Source organism: Macaca thibetana, chromosome 5, assembly GCF_024542745.1.
Source record: "Macaca thibetana thibetana isolate TM-01 chromosome 5, ASM2454274v1, whole genome shotgun sequence".
NCBI lineage: Eukaryota > Metazoa > Chordata > Mammalia > Primates > Cercopithecidae > Macaca > Macaca thibetana.
The window spans coordinates 31,181,527-31,201,412 of record NC_065582.1 but is presented as its reverse complement, the minus strand read 5'-3'; the positions used below and the strand labels follow the sequence as shown (position 1 = coordinate 31,201,412).

The following is a 19,886-nucleotide window of genomic DNA, read 5'->3' as shown; positions in this document are numbered from 1 at the left end:
TTTACAAGAAATTCTCACAAGTTGGTTGTTTGATTTCTAAGCTCATACCAGATTACAAATGTCAAACTAAAAGGAAGAGGAAAAATTAGAGTCAGAAGCATTGATTGTAGTCAGAGGTAACAACTACCAACTTGATAAAAAAGCGTAAGTGAGAAGTGCTATAAAAAGCAATGACAGTAATTCAAACTGTACTAATTTGCAACCTCTCAGAAAAAAACAAACATCCTGAAAAGTTACTAAGTCCAGTAGGCATTTTGGTATGACAGAACAATACTGTACTATACATTGAAAACAAGCTAAGCCATAAAGGAAAGGGCAAATTAAGTTCAATATCCTTCATTAAAATTGAATTTTGGTTCCGATGAATACATTAGCATCTATTACAGCCTCAGTAATCCCAACTTAGTAATTAAGCACAATTGAACAATACTTACGTAATTAGCAATTAAAATGTGTGCATTTAGACCAGAAGCAACTGTGTGTATTATGTATTATGTATTATGTACAGGCAATAATAAACCTTGCCTTTGTTTATAAAAAGGCAAGAAAATATACAATATACTTCAGATAAACATCAATATGATTAAGATTTATTACTAGAAAAATTAAAATTTAAAAATAAAATTAAAAATTTTGTTACTAAAGTTTTCATATGTAAATTCTAGCTATCCAGAACAACTTATTCCATATGAATTCCTGATAGTGAATATTATCCTGATTTTAATTCTACTAATAATAATGCTTTTCTTTATAATTATTCACCTTTTTATAACTGATCACAGCATACTTACCGTGCATGAACTTTCATTTAGCACAGTATGAACTAGAAAATCTGACAGATTTGTTGGCCAAACATTATTTAAACTCTGATTTAGGGGAATAATACACACAAAATAAAGAGACAGATGACAGCCCAGGAAATTATGCTTGTAAGATATTTGCAAGACAATAAACTGAAACCTCTATTAGTTCTTGCAAAGCAATGAGAAACTGTAAATGCCACAATAAAAGTTGTAAAATTCAAAAAGAAAGGAATGTAAGTAATAAGTAAGCATAAGGACAGATATGGCAATAGCCAAAGGTGAACTAAAAGTCAAGAAATAAAGTAAACTTTTCTTTTGAGATGAAATTAAGCAAGTTTATTTCTTAGCCAAAGAAGTCAATATGAAAAGCTTGAAAATATAGAAGACGATGGGAATGCATAATAGTGCAAAGTACTAGAAGACATGGAAAAGAATGAAAAAATGAAATGTGATCACACACACACACGCATACACACAGCAGTGAAAATGAATGGACTATCAGTACTTCAATCAACATGACTCAATTTCAAGAACATATGAATTATTCAACAAAAAGTCATAGAAGACTACATATATTATAATTCCATTCCTATACTATTGTGATTAAGATATAGAAAGCCACGAGACAACAATGCTTCCTCTCTACCAATAAGAAAGAGCTTTATAATCTACAAAGTCATAATTTTCTGGAGCCCATCAGTAGGCTACAGTCATAAGGTAGCCAAATAAATGGAATTCTAAGAAACAACAAGGAGATGTGGGACATACATACTATTTTGCCTTTGGCAGAGCACAGGATGAAGAGTTGGCTGGCGTGAAACCAGGTACAAAGAAAGCTGCTAAAACTTTAATGAACTTGTAAGGTTAAGTGTGGGCTACTATAGCACTTTAGAAGAACTGGGAACCCCATATGCAAGGGTAAGATTTAGCTATCTTTAATAGGCTCTTTTTCACTCAGCTCCACCAATCCCAAGAAAAACTAGGAGTAGGTAAGGAAACCAGACAGAGCCCTTATTGTAGCACACAGACACAAAACTCTACCTTCTTCTCTAAACTCACCCCTCTCAGGGAACAAAAGTATTAAGCCTTTTGGAGTGGGACAGAAAATCCTCCTGCACCCAGGGACCAGGCAAATATCCATTACTTCCATAGGAGGAATAGAAACTAGAGCATTCTGCCCCAGGGTACCAACAAAAAAAAACCCACTCCAGCCCAGGATCTTGCACGGATCAAAGCGGTGGGTAGTGCCCACTTGGGTCATGGCAGGAAATGCTCTTATGAGAGTTTGGCTTCTGGGGAAGGGGGAACAGCAAAGCTGAGACAGCCCTATCCCCAAAAGGGTAAGGAAAAAGAAGTTCATTGTCAAATTATAAAGCAATCAACAAAACCAGAACCAGCAATAACTCAGATTTTACAACTTCCAAACAAAGACATTAAAATGCTTATGACTAATATGGATAATATGCAAGAACATAAAGAAAATCTTAGCAAAAGATGGAAACTACAAAAGAGAAACAAAAATTATTTCAACAGCCTTAGCAGCAGACTGAACACAGCTAAGGAAAGAATCAACAACCTTGAAGAAAGCTTTCAAATGGAAACGAAAAGAAAAAAGAGACAAAAATAAAGGCAAAACAGAGAATCTAAAAGCTGCAGGATAATATAATTATCTAACAAATGTGTAAATGGAGTCACAGAAAAAAAAAAGGAAGAACAGAACAGAAGACATAGCTGGAGAAATAATAGCCAAGAATTTTCTTATGTTAATATAATACCACAAACCAGAAATCTAAGAACCTCAGAAAAATCCATGCAGAAGTCAAGAAAAACTAGACAAATTATAGTCAAACTGCTGAAAACCAAAGATAAAGAAAAGTATCTTAAGGCAATCAGAGAAAATAGAAACATTATACACTGTAAAACAAGGACAAGAAACGCAACACTAACTTTTTTAAAAAGCCAGAAAGACTATGGTAATATTGAGGAAAAAGATTTCAGAACAAGGATTATCACCAGGGATAAATGAGGGATATCATATAATAATAAAAAGATCAGTTAAGCAAAAATATGTGATAATCCTAAATGAGTAAACAGTTTCAAAATACATAAAGTGAAAAACAATAGAACTGTGAAGAGAAATAGCTAAAAGTCAAAGGATGTCATTTAAAGCTGATGAATCTTTGGCCGAGCGTGGTGGCTCACACCTATAATCCCAACACTTTGGGAGGCCAAGGCAGGAGGATCCCTTGAGCTCAGGAGTTTGAGAACAGCCTGGGCAATGTAGTGAGACTTTGTCTCTATTAATAATTTTTTTTAAAAAAATTAGCTGCGTGTTTAGCTGGGCGTGGTCATGGGCGCCTGTAATCCCAGCTACTCGGGAGGCTAAAGCAGGAGAATCCTTGAACCCTGGAGGCGGAGGTTGCAGTGAGCCAAGATCACACCATTGCACTCCAGCCTGGGCAACAGAGTGAGACTCTGTCTCAAAAAAAATAAAAAGTAAAAATTAGCTGAGCATGGTAGCATGCACCTGTAGGCAGTCCCAGCTACTCAGGAGGCTGAAGTGGGAGGGTAGCGTGAGCCTGAGAGATCAAGGCTGAAATGAACTATGATTGTGCCACTGCACTGCAGCCTGGGCAACAGAGGGAGACCTGTCTCTGGAAAAAACAACAAACAACAACTGACAAATCCATAGATTAGACACATAGTGGTTCCCAAGGTGAACACCAATAAAAAGCATGTACCAATATTATATGGTAAAGAGAGGCAGAGGAGCAGAGAGGAAGACAATGTACACAAATTTTATCATTTCTTAGTATCATCAAAAGAAAGAAGGTATAGTGCATTGGGTAAAGTTATAAAAATTGCCAATAGAATATACAAACCTTTCTAAATATCGTAAAAAATACATTTTTTAAAACACCATTAGGTTAAGATAAATATTACACAAAAAAACCTGAGGTGAAAGTTTTTTAAACCTACGCAATCATATAATAATATTTTTAAATAACAGACTAAGGCCAACTCTATTATATCAATAAATATAAGTAGGCTAAACTCACCTATTAAAAGAAAAAAGACTGGGAAAGAAGACCTGGAAAGATATTTCTCAAAAAATACTTACACATGGCCAACAGGCATATGCAAAAATGTTCAACATTAATCATCAGAGAAATGCAAATTAAAACCACAATGAGGTATCACCTCACACCTGTTAGAATCTCTATTATCAAAAAGACAATAGATGACAAGTGTTGACAAGGATGTAACTAGAAAGGAATTCCTGTGCACTGTGGGTGAGAATATAAATTAGTACAGCTGTTATGGAAAACATATGGAGCTTCCTCTAAAAATTAAAAATAGGACTGGGTGCAGTGGCTTACGCCTGTAATCCCAGTACTTTGGGAGTCAGAGATGGGTGGATCACCTGAGGTCAGGAGTTCGAGGCCAGCCTGGCCAACATGGTGAAACCCCATCTCTACGAAAAATACAAAAATTAGCCAGGCATGGTGGCGGGCACCTGTAATCCCAGCTACACAAAAGGCTGAGGCAGGAAAGTCACTTGAACCCGGGAGGTAGAGGTTGCAGTGAGCCAAGATCACACCCCTGCACTCCAGCCTGGACGACAGGCAAGACTCCGTCTCAAAAACAAAAAAAGAATTAAAAATAGAACTACCATATGATCCAGCAGTCCCACTTCTGGGTATATATCCAAAGGAAATTCCATTAGTATGTCAAAGCCATGTTCATTGCAGCATTAGTCACAATAGCCAAGATATTAATCAACCTTATTGTCCAACAACTGTTGAATGGATAAAGAAAATGTGGTAGATATACACAATGGAATACTAGCCAGCCTTAAAAGAGATCCTGTCATTTTTGACAACATGTATGAACTTAGAGGACATTATGCTGAGTGAAATAAGCCAGAGACAGAAAGAAAAATGCTGCATAATCTCATTTATATGTGGAATTTCTTTTTAAGTTGAACACATAGAAACAGAGAGTAGAATCGTGGCTATGGGTCATGGCAGGGGGAATGAGGAGATGTAGTTTCAAGGGTACAAAATTACAGTTATGAGATGAGTAAGAATACAGATCTAATATATGGCATGAGAACTATAGTTTAATAATACTGTATTGTATAGTAGAAATTTGCTAAGAAGGTAGAGTTTAGGTACTCTTACCATTAAAAAAATTAACTATGTAAGGTGATGAATATGTTAATTTGCTTGACTGTAGTAATCATTTTACTATGTACTGTATATCAAAACAGGCTATACACCGTAAGTATGTACAATTTTTTTAAAGTATGTCATGTAATTGCAAACAAAAGAAAGCAAGCATCGTATGTTTTATCTAAGTAGGTAGAATTCTGGCCAATATGCATTAAACAACACAATGACATTTTAATGCTATAACTGCAATTTCCAATAAAAGATACCACATTACGAGTCTATACACACCAAAGAAATTAATATAGCAACCAAAACAAAAGAAAATGTAGACATACGTAAGCAGTAAGAGATAATCCACCACTGGGCCAGGCGCGGTGGTGCATGCCTGTAATCCCAGCACTTTGGGAGGCCCAGGCGGGTGGATCACCTTAGGTCAGGAGTTTGAGACTAGCCTGACTAACATGGTGAAATCCTGTCTCTACTAAATACAAAAAAAAAATTAGTCAAGCGTGATGCCTGTAATCCCAGCTACTCAGGAGGCTGGGGCAGGAGAATCGCTTGAATCCAGGAGGCAGAAGTTGCAGTGAGCTGAGATCGTGCCATTGCACTCCAGCCTGGCCAACAAGAGCGAAACTCCTTTTCAAAAATAAAAATAAAAATAAAGATAATCCACCACTTCTCACTCCATAAAAAATCAAGTAGAACCAAAATAAATAAATAACCTGATTGGTAAGTTAATGCTAATCAGTGTATATCAAACTGCAATGCCCCTTCTCAATACCAGAACTGCTTTCTTTGGGACAGAAACATAACTAGCTAAAAATACTACATTCCCACACTTCCCTGCATCCACATATAGGATATGTCTTAAGTTCTGACCAGAGAGGTCGAAGTATTACAGTACAGAATTTCAGGAAAATCTCCTTAAAGAGAAAGATGCAGGTCCTTTCTTTGCCTTCTTTATCCAGAAAAAAAGAAATGAATATGATGGCTTCAGCTTTAGCAGTATCTTGTACCATGAAGACAGGAGCATGTGATCAGTGAATATGAGAGATCCTGGGTTTCTAACAACTTTGTAAAACAACCATATCAGCCCTGAACTGCCCAACTTTAGTTTTTTTTTTTTCCTTGGGGGAAAAAACCCCAACAACTCTGTGTATTTATGCTATTATGGATGGGTCTCTGTTATATGTATGTGCACCTAATCCTAATAGATATGAACTTGAAAGCAAAGAATGTCCAAAGAACATTCACCAAAACTGACCATGTATTTTAGGACATACACATACACAAACCAAACTCAAGAAAACAGATGGAGGGATTAGCCTAAAACAGGAGAAGGGTCATCTCTTCCTCTGAGAGTAGAAGGAGACCAGGTGCATATACAGGTAAGTTTACAGATGTTGGGCAGCAAGTCAAGGGCTTTTCCCTTCTTCATCACCTCAATTTTCTCTGTGAAATAGGAGCCAGAAATGTTTAAAAGGTAGAGGAGGAAGCAGATAGAGAGTAAGATTTGCATGTTTGAATGCCACTAGGGGACAAGTTAAGGGAGAATAGACAAGATTATAGTTTTTGTCTTTTGTTATTTTTGTTATTCAGATTGAAGAACCACCAAAGTTTTCATTTTTATCCAATTCTACCAGGTATAAAGGGAAAAGTAAAATGGTTAGGCTCAGAGGTTCATTAGATAGGAAGGGTGGTGGTTTAAACACAGTAAAAAAATAAAAATTAAAATTAAACACCCCTTTGTTAACTCCATTAAAGCTTGCAGCTAGGGAGCAAGAAACAGATTTTTTGTTGTTATTTTGGTTTTGTTGTTGTTGTTTTTACTCTAGCTAAGAGGTATGCTGCAAACCAGATCCCTGCGTATCAAGGACTAAAACCACTAACTTTAGGAAGAAGATATACATATTCATACGTAAGCTCATATACATGCCCATAGAAACACATCATGCAAATATGACTCCAGATGTTTTTATTATTAACACGGGAGGAAAAAAAAAAACAGTAAATATACAACCCAAGGTTAAAATAAACGCAAAATTAAACTACCAATTTAATCAAATGTCCTTAATTTGTGCCCCAATATGTGCCTCTTTTTGATTTTCACAAATTAGTAAATTAGTACTAACAAATATTTTTGCCAGCTTAATAAAAAAGTTACATAAGTAACTAAATAGGAACATCAACTCGCCTCATTAAGAGCATTTTGTGAGACTTAAGAGAGCATCACCACCTGGTGGTAGATTCAGGGTAATGATTAGCAACTAAATAGGAAATGGCCACTCCCTGTCACGGATAACATACATTATGAGAGGCCAAAAGCCTTGGCCAAAACTAAGACCAAAAAAAGTAGCACTATAAGTGATTAGCTTCCAACTTAATAGAATGACAGAAATTTGGAAGGGTGATCTAGAATCCATATTTAAGATTCTAATACAATATCCCATGAAGTACAAAAATCCTGTCTCAAAACTATAGAGATATGATACATTGTCTGTGCTAAATACCTGTAGTAAAAAGAAACTTCTTCTCTGGATATCACAGATTGCTAGATAGGTTTAAATTGGGTTTAAATTTGAAATGTTTTATGTCCCACAACCAACAAATCTAATTTTGCAAAATCCAATGCAACATAAAAAACCCCTGATATATTCTATAGCCTGACTTCAAAGATATCTCTCATTTTGTTTTTGTTTGTTATAAATACACCCATATTCTTCAATTGCCTTGATTTCTAGATACTTTACATCCTGGTCTTCCAGATTTTCCAGATATATTTGATTTGTCAGCATCTGTTTTTAATGCAGCGCCTAAAATAAAACTGACTCACATGTAGACAGTGGAGTATAGGCACTTCTATTAATGCTTTCCATGTTTCCTTTCAGATTTTATATGCCGTATCACACTTCTGCTCACATGTTTTAGTCACAATTATTCCTGAACAGCTTTATGTTACGTGGTGACCAGTAAGCTGAGTGTTAGAAGAGACTGAGTAGATTTAAGGGCCAGCATTTACTTTTGAAAGTCTACCCCTAAACCTCAGCTCTCTTCCTCTGCTCTATAAACTTCCAACATATACTCACTTACGAAAGAAGAGGAACAATAAAAGAGTAACTTCAAGATAACTATGAAGAGACAGTAAAACAAAAATTTTGATACATTTTTATGCTTAGACCTTAAGGAGGTTTATGGTGACAGGCGTCACACAGCAAGGAACTCCCAGGAGGATTATATTTGTAGATATAGATAGATAGATAGATAGATAGATAGATAGATAGATAGATAGATAGATAGATAGATAGATAGATAGATAGACAGACAGATAGAGATATATGTAGCTCTCTGAATTGGAAATGCAGAACCTAAGGCGGTCTGCTATTTGCTCTCTGTCTGCACTGGCCTTTGTGACAACATAAAAAGCAAATAAGGGTATTCCCAATAGTAAAAGATTATTGAGAATTTTTTCTGGGGAGTGATTAGGCTGGAAAGGTAGGAGCTAAATATTGTTTGGCTAGCAGCAGCTTCTGCAACAGTAATAGAATCTGATGCAAACTGTAGCAAAATAAAATCACACCACTTAGGGAAATTCCACTGGTAACTTGGGACAAATGTTTAATATGATTCATTATGAAATATTGGTTAATAAATTAGGTATTTATCATGACAAATGTTTTCGATTTGACTTCTTGTTCTTTTCGATTTCTCAGAATATACATGCCCATATGAACTCATGATACAGATGGGAAGCAAAACATTTTTACTATTAACAGAGAAAAAGAGAGTATAATATAGATATTATATATCTATAATTTCAGCTGTAATAGAAATGGCTACAAGTGAGAGTCTATATGAAATAAATAGTATGTAAAGAAAAGATATTTTATTAGAAGGCAAATAATTTTAACCAATTTATTTCTCTCCATGATTAAGATTTAGCTGTATCGTTTTATTTTTATGTTCCAGGGACCTTGAAGGCAACCATATCCATAATTTAAGAAATTTGACTTTTATTTCCTGCAGTAATTTAACTGTTTTGTAAGTAATATGCTATGCTTTTGAAGTAATATTATATTTTCTTACAAATAAAATTTTAAAACACCCATTTTATGGGAGAAAATTCCCAAAGAACATCAAGAGTCTGTCGTTGGATCTCAGTTTGAGAAACGCTAAATTGAAGTCTTAGTCTATAAGAATGTTTATCCTTTGCAAATTATTACGGCATAAATTTTTTCTTTATAATTGTGAAAAAATTGTTACAATCAAAATGAAAAACAAAATACTGCTGAATGCTCACAGCCCTGAGGATGTAATGATGGACATCAACATAAATCCTAAAGTGTTAGTGAGTGTAATTCCTTCTTATGCATCTTTGGCCTATTTTAAATATACATGGCATTTTCTGTTGAAAGTAAAGGATGTTAGGTCTTCCTTCAGTTAAAAAAAAAAAAAAAATCCAACTCTCTTATTCACAGCTTATTTTACCAGAATGTTTTTCAAACTATGGATTGCAACTAATAAGTAGGTGATGAAAGTAATATATAGCATAATTTAGTATACCCTTGTGAGCATTTTTAAATGAAACAGAATTTAATTGAATAGATTATATCAGACTGCAATACAGATAGTAAATGTATTGTTTCATGAGCCTTAGGGTGTGTGTGTGTGTGTGTGTCTCTGTGTGTGTGTGTTTTATGATCCAATATAAAATACATTTTTTAGTGTGTGTTACCACAGGAAATATTTGAAAACCATTATCCTAGACTACACAGGACCCCTGTATATAGGCGATGCAATAACTCCTACTGATATTACCGTATGTTTTCTCCAATTATACTCCTCATTCCAATGGATTCCAATAAGTTCCAGTTTGAACTCCTCCTGAGTTCAGCAATCTTCAGGTGCAGGGTGCTTGATATAAAGTCATGCAAAATAGTGTATAGTAATTGCCCAAAGGAAACCAAGTTGCACCTGAAGGACACAGAGCAAATATCTGAAAAACTTAGAATTTCTTTTCTATTGTATTTATTTTTTAAGGAAACCTCTGTATTAAGAGATTATTTGTGGATTTCCTCTTGGCAGGTGTTGTGCTTTTAAGGTCCAAGAATATTGGGAAATGGTGGTAATGGTTTGGAGTGCAGTGAGGAAATAAATCAGAAAGGACAATTTGAAGACACATCATACAATGTTTAAAACATTAAAAGCCCTTTAAAACTTAGTTCTGAGTTGGTCCTCTAGGCTAGCTGATAACATATGAGATCAGTGCAAAAAAGTCAAGAGTTAAACAGTCTGATTCAGCATCCCAAATTAGAGATTCTTCTAAAGGGGTTCAGCTAAGAGTGGACTTCCTTAGGCAGATCTGCCCTAAATCACATCAAGTAACAAATGAGTAGGAGTGCTGTGGTGTGTGGGCTATTTTGTTAGACAGACATGCTATGCAGACTGAAGAGACAAGTCTAAAACAGCTCGTATGCGCTTGGTTGCAAGATATGCAGTCTGTATTCAAAAAGCAGGGGTTTTCACCATTTCTCTTGCAAAGCTCTTCCCTCCCTATTTCACTTAAAATTTTGAATTTCTATTATTATCATCATTAAAACATTTGAGAAATTTAGGATTAAAATTAAATTGGATTATTTATACTACTTCAAAATGTCTTTATGGGAAAAATGTACCGTATATTCATTATCTTTGTTTCTGCAGACTGTTCTTCTCTTTAGTAATTCTTGTCAGTTACCTAAAGAAGTTGCAATGTATTTTTCTTTTTACTTTCAGAGTGATGAGGAAAAACAAAATTAATTACTTAAATGAAAATACTTTTGCACCTCTCCAGAAACTGGATGAATTGTAAGTATGACTGCATATATACTGTTAAGAATTTTCTTTCTACTGTTTTATTTTTCACAGTTGTACTTACATGTTTATACATTTAAGAAATATTACTTCTCTCCTCTTTCTAAGCATTATTTACATATATACACCTCAAGCCACAAAGGAATTCAGATAGCATACAAAAATATATGGGAAATAAAAATATAAATATTTGAGGAAAGTGGGTTAAAGGAAACACAGCTGTAAAGAAATAATAAAGCCAGTAAAAAATTAATAAATAAAATACATTCTACACCACTCTGTTCCACTCCTAAAGAAGGACAGTAAATTTGTGGATTTTTTTGTTTTGTTTTGTTTTTGTTTTTTGTTTTGTTTGTTTTGAGACAGGGTCTCACTCTGTCGCCCAGGCTGGAGTGTAGTGGCGCGATCTCGGCTCACTGCAACCTCTGCCTCCCAGGTTAAAGTGAATATCCTGCCTCAGCCTCCTGAGTAGCTGGACAGGCGCATCCCACCATGCCCAGCTAATTTTTGTATTTGTGGTAAAGATGGGGTTTCACCATGCTGGCCAGGCTAGTAAATTTGTTAATATGTTTCCTAAAGGATTAGGATTCAGGGACCATAAGATTAGAAGACACCACTTTGCTGATCTGAAACCAAAGGATAATCTTGGATCCGTAAAGAAATTAGATACTACTGTGGATAATATTCCTACCTATAATAATGGAAGAGAGAAGTTATTTTTATAATACCCCTTTTTAATGCCAATGACGTAATTCCAAAGGACAATATAACAATTCTATGATGAACCAAATCCTGTGGTCTAAGCACATTGTAGTTGATTTTCAGAATAAAATAGATGTAGAACAGTGAATGAAGTGCTTATCCTTCAGACCATTTTTTTATATTTTAGTGTCAATTTTCTTTTTTTTCCTTTTCATTTTTTGTTTGCTTTTTTCTAGTGCCAGGGTGTCGCTCTGTTGCCCAAAATGAAGTGCAGTGGTATAATCATAGCTCACTGTAACCTCAAACTCGTTGGAATCAAGTGATCCTCCCACCTTAGCCTCCTGTGTAGCTAGGACTACAGCACATCACCATGCCCAGCCAATTTTTTTATTTTTTGTAGAGACAATGTCTCTCTGTGTTGCTCAGGCTGGCTTGGAACTCCCGGCCTTAAGCAATCCTCCCACCTCAGCTTCCCATAATATTGGTGTTACAGACATGAGCCACTGTGCCCAGCTAGTATCCGTTTTCTGGAAAGAACCTGAATGTGGACAGAGCTACATGTTTTGACAATTAGCTAGATAGAACATTGATTTATTAAAACCTTTCCATAAAAATTAAAGAAGACAATTAGAATGTTATGAAAATAACACCAGGACACCTTACCTGAGCACTCAAGAAGTTACAATGTGCTTTTCCTTATGCCAGGTAGAGGGAATACACTGCCAGGAGTTGGAACATTTCTCAGGTAACAATCCTCCATTCTGCCCCAAAACATCAGGGAATGAGCCATTGAAACCCCAACATTTTATCTGTAGCCTGAAACATTTTTTGGTGGTCAGTACCAATCATTCACAAAATGTGCAGGAAAATCTCAAAAACAAATAGAACCAACCATCTGTTGTAGCAACTCCTGGTACATGACAACTGACCCATATCATCAGCACATAGGAAAGTAGTCTCAATAGTAGGGGAAGATGCAGCTGGATGATCCAAAGTATTATCTAGACATTAGAACACACGTTAGTCAAGGGATGCTAACTATATATTTTTTCTTGTTTCATCCACTTGAAATCACACCTGGGTATCAATAGATAGTTTCTTCAAATCCTAGCCTTCATGGTGGCAGATTTTATATGTCAATAACCAACAGTGAACATGAACTCAAAGAGCTTAGTGCATAACCAATGCCAATCCAGGTTCAGAAGTAAAGGAAAGAATAATACAAACTGCAGAGAGTAACCAAGGCCAATAATTTGTCTTGCTAATTATTAGGTGGACTTTGATACACCTAATCCCATATTAAACACTTGCCTGAAAAATCAGATTCACCAGGACAAAAATGGCATGTTTTCTAAGAGTCGGTGGCTTTCATTGGATGAGTCTATATCTAAACTGTCCTTTTGAGAGAGGGTTGAACTACACTCTGTGCCCCTCCAGGCTCCATCACACCAACAGAGTTAATGAGAACAAAGAGTCAGGATTCACTTGTCACAGAGGACTTTAAGTAGCTCTAGTGACAGAAAATCTTTGCCACATGGTTGAGTTAATTTGAGCTTTTAAAGTCAACTACTCTAGTTTACAAGGTGTTTCCTGAGTTCGTTCAGAAATGGACCTTGACTCCAATTAAGTTTAGCCTAACTTTCCTAAACTTGAGCTGAGAAAATGGCCCTTTCAAATGTCACTTGGGATCTGGGCCAACACTATCCCATTACATGATTCATGCTGTTAGAACTGTATGCCGGGATTTGCTCTGATAACAAAAACCCACACTCCCACCAGTAATTGTTGAACATGACATTTGGAATTTTAATATCCCAGTACACCATTTTAAATCTGTTTTGCACATTGCTTTACTAATGTGATCAGTATTTTACTTGGCTTCCTCTACAAGGAACTGAAATTGTGCCCCACTTTTACTAAAGATGAAACAGATAGAACCAGTCTATTCATAGTCTTCTAACTGGGGATGGAGAGAATAGCTAGTCCAAAGCTGAGCTAGGCACTGGGTAGCGCAGATGAATAGATATCGTTCTTGTACTCAAAGAACTCACATGTTTCAGAAAGGAAACACATATGTACAGAAACAGTTGTAGTATGATGTTATATGTGCTGTATGTGTTATATGTGCTGTATGTGTTATATGTGCTATAGTAGAAGTATGCAAGAGGAATATATAGGAGAACAAAGGATAAAACACTTCACCTCCCTGGGCTCAGAGGTTCAACAGAGGAATGATGTTTGAATGAAGTCTAGAAGGATGAATATGAGATTACAAGGAGGGAAAGAAGAGTATGGGGATTACAATACTGAAGCGCATTTGGGCCATGGTGAAAAGTTACTTTGGGTAGAAAGTGGTAGGCAAGGGGACTGGAAACATAGTCAATGGCAAGACATTTGAATATTTAAAGGTTCATTATGGCCGGGTGCAGTGGCTCATACCTGTAATCCCAGCACTTTGGGAGGCTGAGACGGGATGATCGCTTGTGCCCAGGAGTTCGAGACCAGCATGGGAGACATGAAGAAACCCAGCCTCTATCAAAAATACAAAGATTAGCTGGGCATGGTAGCATATGGCTGTAGTCCCAGCTACTCAGGAGGCTGAGGCAGGAGCATGGCTTAAGCCCGGGAGGTGGAGGTTGCAGTGAGCCATTTGTGCCACTACACTCCAGCGTGGGCGACAGAGGCAGACCCTGTCTCAAATTAATTAATTAATTAATTAAAGGCTGTTTCTGTCACACAATGCAGTTTTGATTTCATCTCCTAAGGTACAGTAGGCTATTGAAGGAGATTCCAAGTCTTTATGAAAGAGATGGAATTTTAGAATAATTCCTTCAGTTGTCTAATCAGAACAATCTATCTTTGTTGACAATCACCAATAAATATGTAAATAACAACAATAGTCTCCAGGTTCAGTTTACAGCAAATACATTTATAATATTTATCACATTATATTAGCCACTTATTTTTAGTTTTAAAAACTCAGTCTAAATTTGTCCTACCCTTCGAGGTCAAAAGTCTAGCTTTTGCCTTATAAGCAAACCAGCATATATAACAAATACATCTATTCATTCTCCTACCTATCCCAGTGGCAACAAATATGATTTGGAGATGAATAGAAGAAAAGGTTAGACTTTCCCTTAGTATCTCTTGATCACCTTACAGAGCTCAAGTATATTGAAACTTTGTCTTGTATAAAAGAATCTGAGGCCTTTCACATGAGAGCTGCCACTGTCAAAGCTACCACGAGAGGTGCTGCTGTCAAACACCCTTTTAGGACTAAGATACAAGGTCATACCATGTTAAGCAGTCCCTCTACACACACACAAGATGACCTGCAAAGTACCCTACCCCAGGATAATATGAGATCCTGTATATATCAGCTGTGAAAGAAACTCGAACTTGAAATAATACACTTCCATAGTAATCATAACAATCCTAAGCAGAAGACAAAAATTAAGACCACAAACCATATATCTGTTCTAACATAGAAGAAGAGAACAAAGGAAGAAGGGGCACAACACAGAAATTAAAAGAATTAGAAAATGTGATTGATTAAAACCAGATCAGGCCGGGCATAGTGGCTCACACCTGTAATCCCAGCACTTTGGGAGGCTGAGGCGGTTGAATCACAAGGTCAGGAGTTTCAGACCAACCTGGCCAACATAGTGAAACCCCATCTCTACTAAAAATACAAAAATTAGCCAGGCATGGTGGCATGCACCTGTAATCTCAGCTACTCAGGAGGCTGAGGCAGGAGAATTACTTGAACCCAGGAGATGGAGGTTGAGGCGTGCCAAGATCACACCACTACACTCGAGCCTGGGTGACAGAGTGATACTCCATCTCAACCAAAAAAAAAAAAGATCAAATACCATCAAGTATTTGTCTTCCAGGGGATGATGAATGGGATAAAGTATTTTTATATTTTCCTACTTTGCTCCTTTTTTAAAGTTTTAGACTTCTGGTGATTAATATAACTCACCAATGGCATTGTTGAAAAGTTGTATAGTGGTTTCCTAATGAATTTCAGAACAGTGAATAAAGCCTTAAGAAAATACTATCACATATTTGCAATTATTTCTCCAGGGATTTAGGAAGTAATAAGATTGAAAATCTTCCACCGCTTATATTCAAGGACCTGAAGGAGCTGTCACAATTGTAAGACTAATGTTAATTTTGCCACCTCATTTCTTTATTGCGTTATTTTTTAAATTGTGGTCAAATATGCATAACATAAAATTAGCCGTTTTTAAGTGTATAGTTGAGTAGCATTAGCTACATTCACATTGCTGCACAACCATCATCTACCTCCAGAAGTTTTTCATGTTGCAAAACTGAAACTCTAGCCACTAAACACTAACTTCCCACTCACTCTTCCCCCATCCCCTGGCTACCACCATTCTACTTTGTGTCTGTGTGAATTTGACTACTCTAGATACCTCATAGAAGTGAAATCATGGAATATTTATCTTTTTGTGACAGGCCTATTCTACTTAGCATACTGTCTTCAAGTTTCATTTCTGTTGTAGCAGAAATGAATTTCCTTCCTTCTTAAGACTGAACAATATTTCATTGTGTATATATATTGCAGTGTTTATCTATTCACCCATTAATGGACATTTGAGTTGCTTCCATCTTTTGGCTATTGTGGATAATGTTGCTATGAACCTGGGTATACAAATATCCGTTGAGCCTGCTTTCAATTTTTAGATATCTACTCTCAAAAGTAGAATTGCTGTTTCATACATTTCTGTCATTTTATTTTTAATGGATGTTTCATTCTGTTTTCCACATGAGTTTAACCATTTTACATTTCCACTAGTAGTATACTAGGGTTTCCGTTTCTCCACATCCTTCCCAACACTTGGTATTTTCTGTTTTTTTGAAAATAGGCATGCTAATGGATATGAAATGGTATCTCACCGTGGTTTTGTTTTGTGGTTCCCAGTGATTAGTGATGTTGAGTAACTTTTCATGTGCTTATTGGCCATTTGGATATCTTCTTGCAGAAAAATCTATTCAAGTCATTCACTCATTTTTCAATTGGATTGTTCAGTTTTTCTGTAGTTGTTAGATTGTTGGAGTTATATATTCTGGATGTTAACTTCTTTTCAGATACAGGTTTGCAAATATTTTCTCCCATTACATGGCCTGCCTTTTCACTCTATTATGGTGTCCTTTGATGCACAAAAGTTTTTAATTTATATATAGTCTAATTTTTAAATTTCTTCTTTTGTTACTTATGCTTTTGGTGTCATATCCAAAATGGCACCAGTGTCATGAAGCTTTTCCTGTATGATTTCTTCTAAGAGTCTTGTAGTTTTTAGCTTTAACATTTAGGTCTTAAATCCATTTTGAGTTAACTTATCTACATGGTGTAAGGTAAGGATCCAACTTCATTCTTTTGCATGTGGATGTCCAATTTTGTCAACACAATTTATTGAAAAGACTACTTTTTCCCCATTGAATGTCCTTGGCACCCTTGTTGAAAATCATTTGATCATGTATCTGTGGGTTTATTCCTGAGCTCTCTATTCTGTTCCATTAGTCTACATGTCTGCATTTCAGCCAGTACCACACCGATGACTGTAGCTTTGTAGTATGTTTTGAAATTAAATAGTGTAAAATCTCCAATTTTGTTCTTCTTTTTTCAAGATTGTTTGGCTATTTGGGCTCCCTGGGTTTTCCATATGAATTTTAGGATGGATTTTTATATTTCTGCAAAAAAAAAAAAAAAAAGGCAATGGGATTTTGGCAGATTGCCTTGAATCTGTAGCTCACTTTGAGCAATACTGACATCTTAATATTAAGTCTTCTGATCTGTGAACATAACATATCTTTCCCTTCATTGGTGTCTTCCTTATTTTCTTTCAGCAATGTTTTCACAGTTGTAAGGGTATTTATCTTTTACCTCTTTGGATTAAGTTTATTTAAGTATATTATTCTTTTGATGCTATTGTAAATGGAATTCTTTTCCTAATTTTCCTTTTGTGATTATTCATTGCGTATAGAAACACAACTGATTTTTGTGTGTTAATTTTGTACCCAGCAATGTTGATGAATGTTTTAGTTCAAGTGGATTTCTTTTTAGTTAAGTCTTTTGGATATTCTACATATAAGATTACATTATCTGTAAACAGATAATTTTTTTCTCCTTTTACAATTTGGATGCCTGCCTTTCATTTGTTTTTCTTGCCTAATTGTTCTGATTAGGACATCCAACATTATGTTGAATGAAAGTGGTGAAAGCAGGCATCCTTGTCTTGTTCCTGCTCTTAGGGGAAAACTTTTGGTCTTTTACCATTGAGTGTGGGTTTTCATATGCATCCTTTATTAGGTGAGGTAGTTTCCTTTCATTTCTAGTTTGCTGAGTCCACTTCATTTTTTTTCTACAACCCATTGGTCATTGTCATTCTTTCTCTCTTTCCTTCTTTCTACCATGGCTGCCCCAGAAGTTCCTTCCATCCCCCATGTAACTTATGGTCTAATCTTCAGTAAATATTTTTGTTTATTTCTTCTTTCTTTTCTTTTTTAATTTCATTTTTGTAGAAATGGGGGTCTCATTATGTTGCCCAGGCTGCTCGTATTGTACTTCAAGGCTCATGCCCTTCTCCCACCTCGGCCTCCCAAAATGCTGGGATTACAGACATGAGCCACCACACCCAGTCTAAATATTTTAAAAAGAGAAATTTTCCTGAGAAGTTTCCTTTAATCAATGATTCTTGTTTCAAGGTGTTGTTTTTCAAAGATTCTGAAATTTTCTCCATTTAAATTTAGCTTTCAGTTCTCTTTAAGAAGGCAGGTGCTTGTAGTCCTAGTGACTTGAGAAGCTGAGGCAGGAGGATCCCTTGAGCCCAGGAGTTCAAGTACAGCCTGAGCAACATAACAAGTCCCCACTCTAAAAACTTAAAATATAAAAATAAATTCCCTTTGAAGTCTATTTTTCATTTCATGTTTCATGACTTAATATTTATTGTAAAAGATATGATATATAATTCCATTAATTCAAATTTTGACTAAATGAGATTATTTCATTTCATTTTATTTAAACCATATCTGATCTTAGGCAAAATGGGAAATAGGTACGGCTCTTTCTGGGTCCACTACCTCTTCTCTGGTGGCAGCCCTTTCTTGACAGCTCCGCCTTCATGCACATATTTTATTAGCTCTCACTCTATCACTCTCATAATCATAGAGTATTTACTACAAGCTAGGTACTGTTCTAAGTGTTCTATCTTAATTAATTCACTTAAATGTACAATCAACCCTGTGAGGCCAGTGCTATTGCTATCTCTTTATTTCACTGATGAAGAAAAATTGTATATATTTATCAGTACAACATGATGTTTTGAAATATGTATACATTGTGGAATGCCTTAATTGGGCTAATTAACATATGCATCATCTCACATATTTATTTTTTGTGGCGAGAACATTTAACATCTACTCTCTTAGTAATTTTCAAGCATGCAATACATTGTTATTAGCTACAGTCAGCATGTTGCAAAATAGATGTCTTGAACTTATTCCTCCTTTCTAACTGAAATTTTTGTACCTTTTGACCAGTATATTCCAATCCTTCCCCACCTGCCTCTGGTAACCACATTCTACTCTCTACTTCCATGAGTTCAACTTTTTTAGATTCCACATATAAATGAGATCATGTGGTAATTGTCTTTCTATGCCTGACTTATTTCATGTAGTATAATGTCCTCTAGATTCATTCATGTTGTTGCAAATGACAGGATTTTCTGATTTTTTTAAGGCTGAATAGTATTCTATTATGTATGTATACATTTTTTTTTAATCAAGTCATCCTTTGATGTACACCTGGGTTGAATCCATACCTTGGCTATTATGAATAATGTTGCAATGAATATGGGAGTACAGAAATCTCTTTAATATATTGATTTTATTTCCTTTGGATATATATCCAGTAGCAGAGTTTCTGGATCATGTGGTAGTTCAATTTTTGATTTTTGAGGAAACCCCATACTATTTTCTATAATGGTTGTACTAATTTATATTCCCACCACCGGTATGCAAGGGCAACCTTTTCTTCAAATCATCCTCAGCACTTATCTTTCATCTTTTTGATAAAAATTATGCTAAAAGGTGTGAGGTAATATTTCACTGTGGTTTCAGTTTGCATTTCTCTGTTGATTAGTGATGTTGAGCATTTTTTCATATACCTGTTAGTCATTTATATGTCTTCTTTTGAAAAATGTCTATTCAAGCCTTTTCCCTAATTTTTAACCAGCTTATTTGTTTTCTTGCTGAGTTATCTGAGTTCCTTACACATTTTGGATATTAACCACTTACCAGATATATGATTTGCAAATATGGTCCCCCATTA

The 19,886-nt window shown here is 35.7% G+C and overlaps 1 protein-coding gene across 7 annotated transcripts in view; it reads left to right on the top strand.

The window, feature by feature from the left end:
- RXFP1 (relaxin family peptide receptor 1) overlaps positions 1-19,886 on the top strand; it is a 125,095-nt gene that overhangs the window by 90,035 nt on the left and 15,174 nt on the right. For 6 of the 7 annotated variants that reach the window (XM_050789779.1, XM_050789780.1, XM_050789776.1 and 3 more), the window contains 3 exons: positions 8,945-9,016; positions 10,751-10,822; positions 15,617-15,688. In XM_050789779.1, the coding sequence (XP_050645736.1) occupies positions 8,945-9,016; positions 10,751-10,822; positions 15,617-15,688 (216 nt within the window). The remainder of the gene's footprint in view (positions 1-8,944; positions 9,017-10,750; positions 10,823-15,616; positions 15,689-19,886) is intronic. The other variant, XM_050789777.1, reaches the window with a different exon arrangement.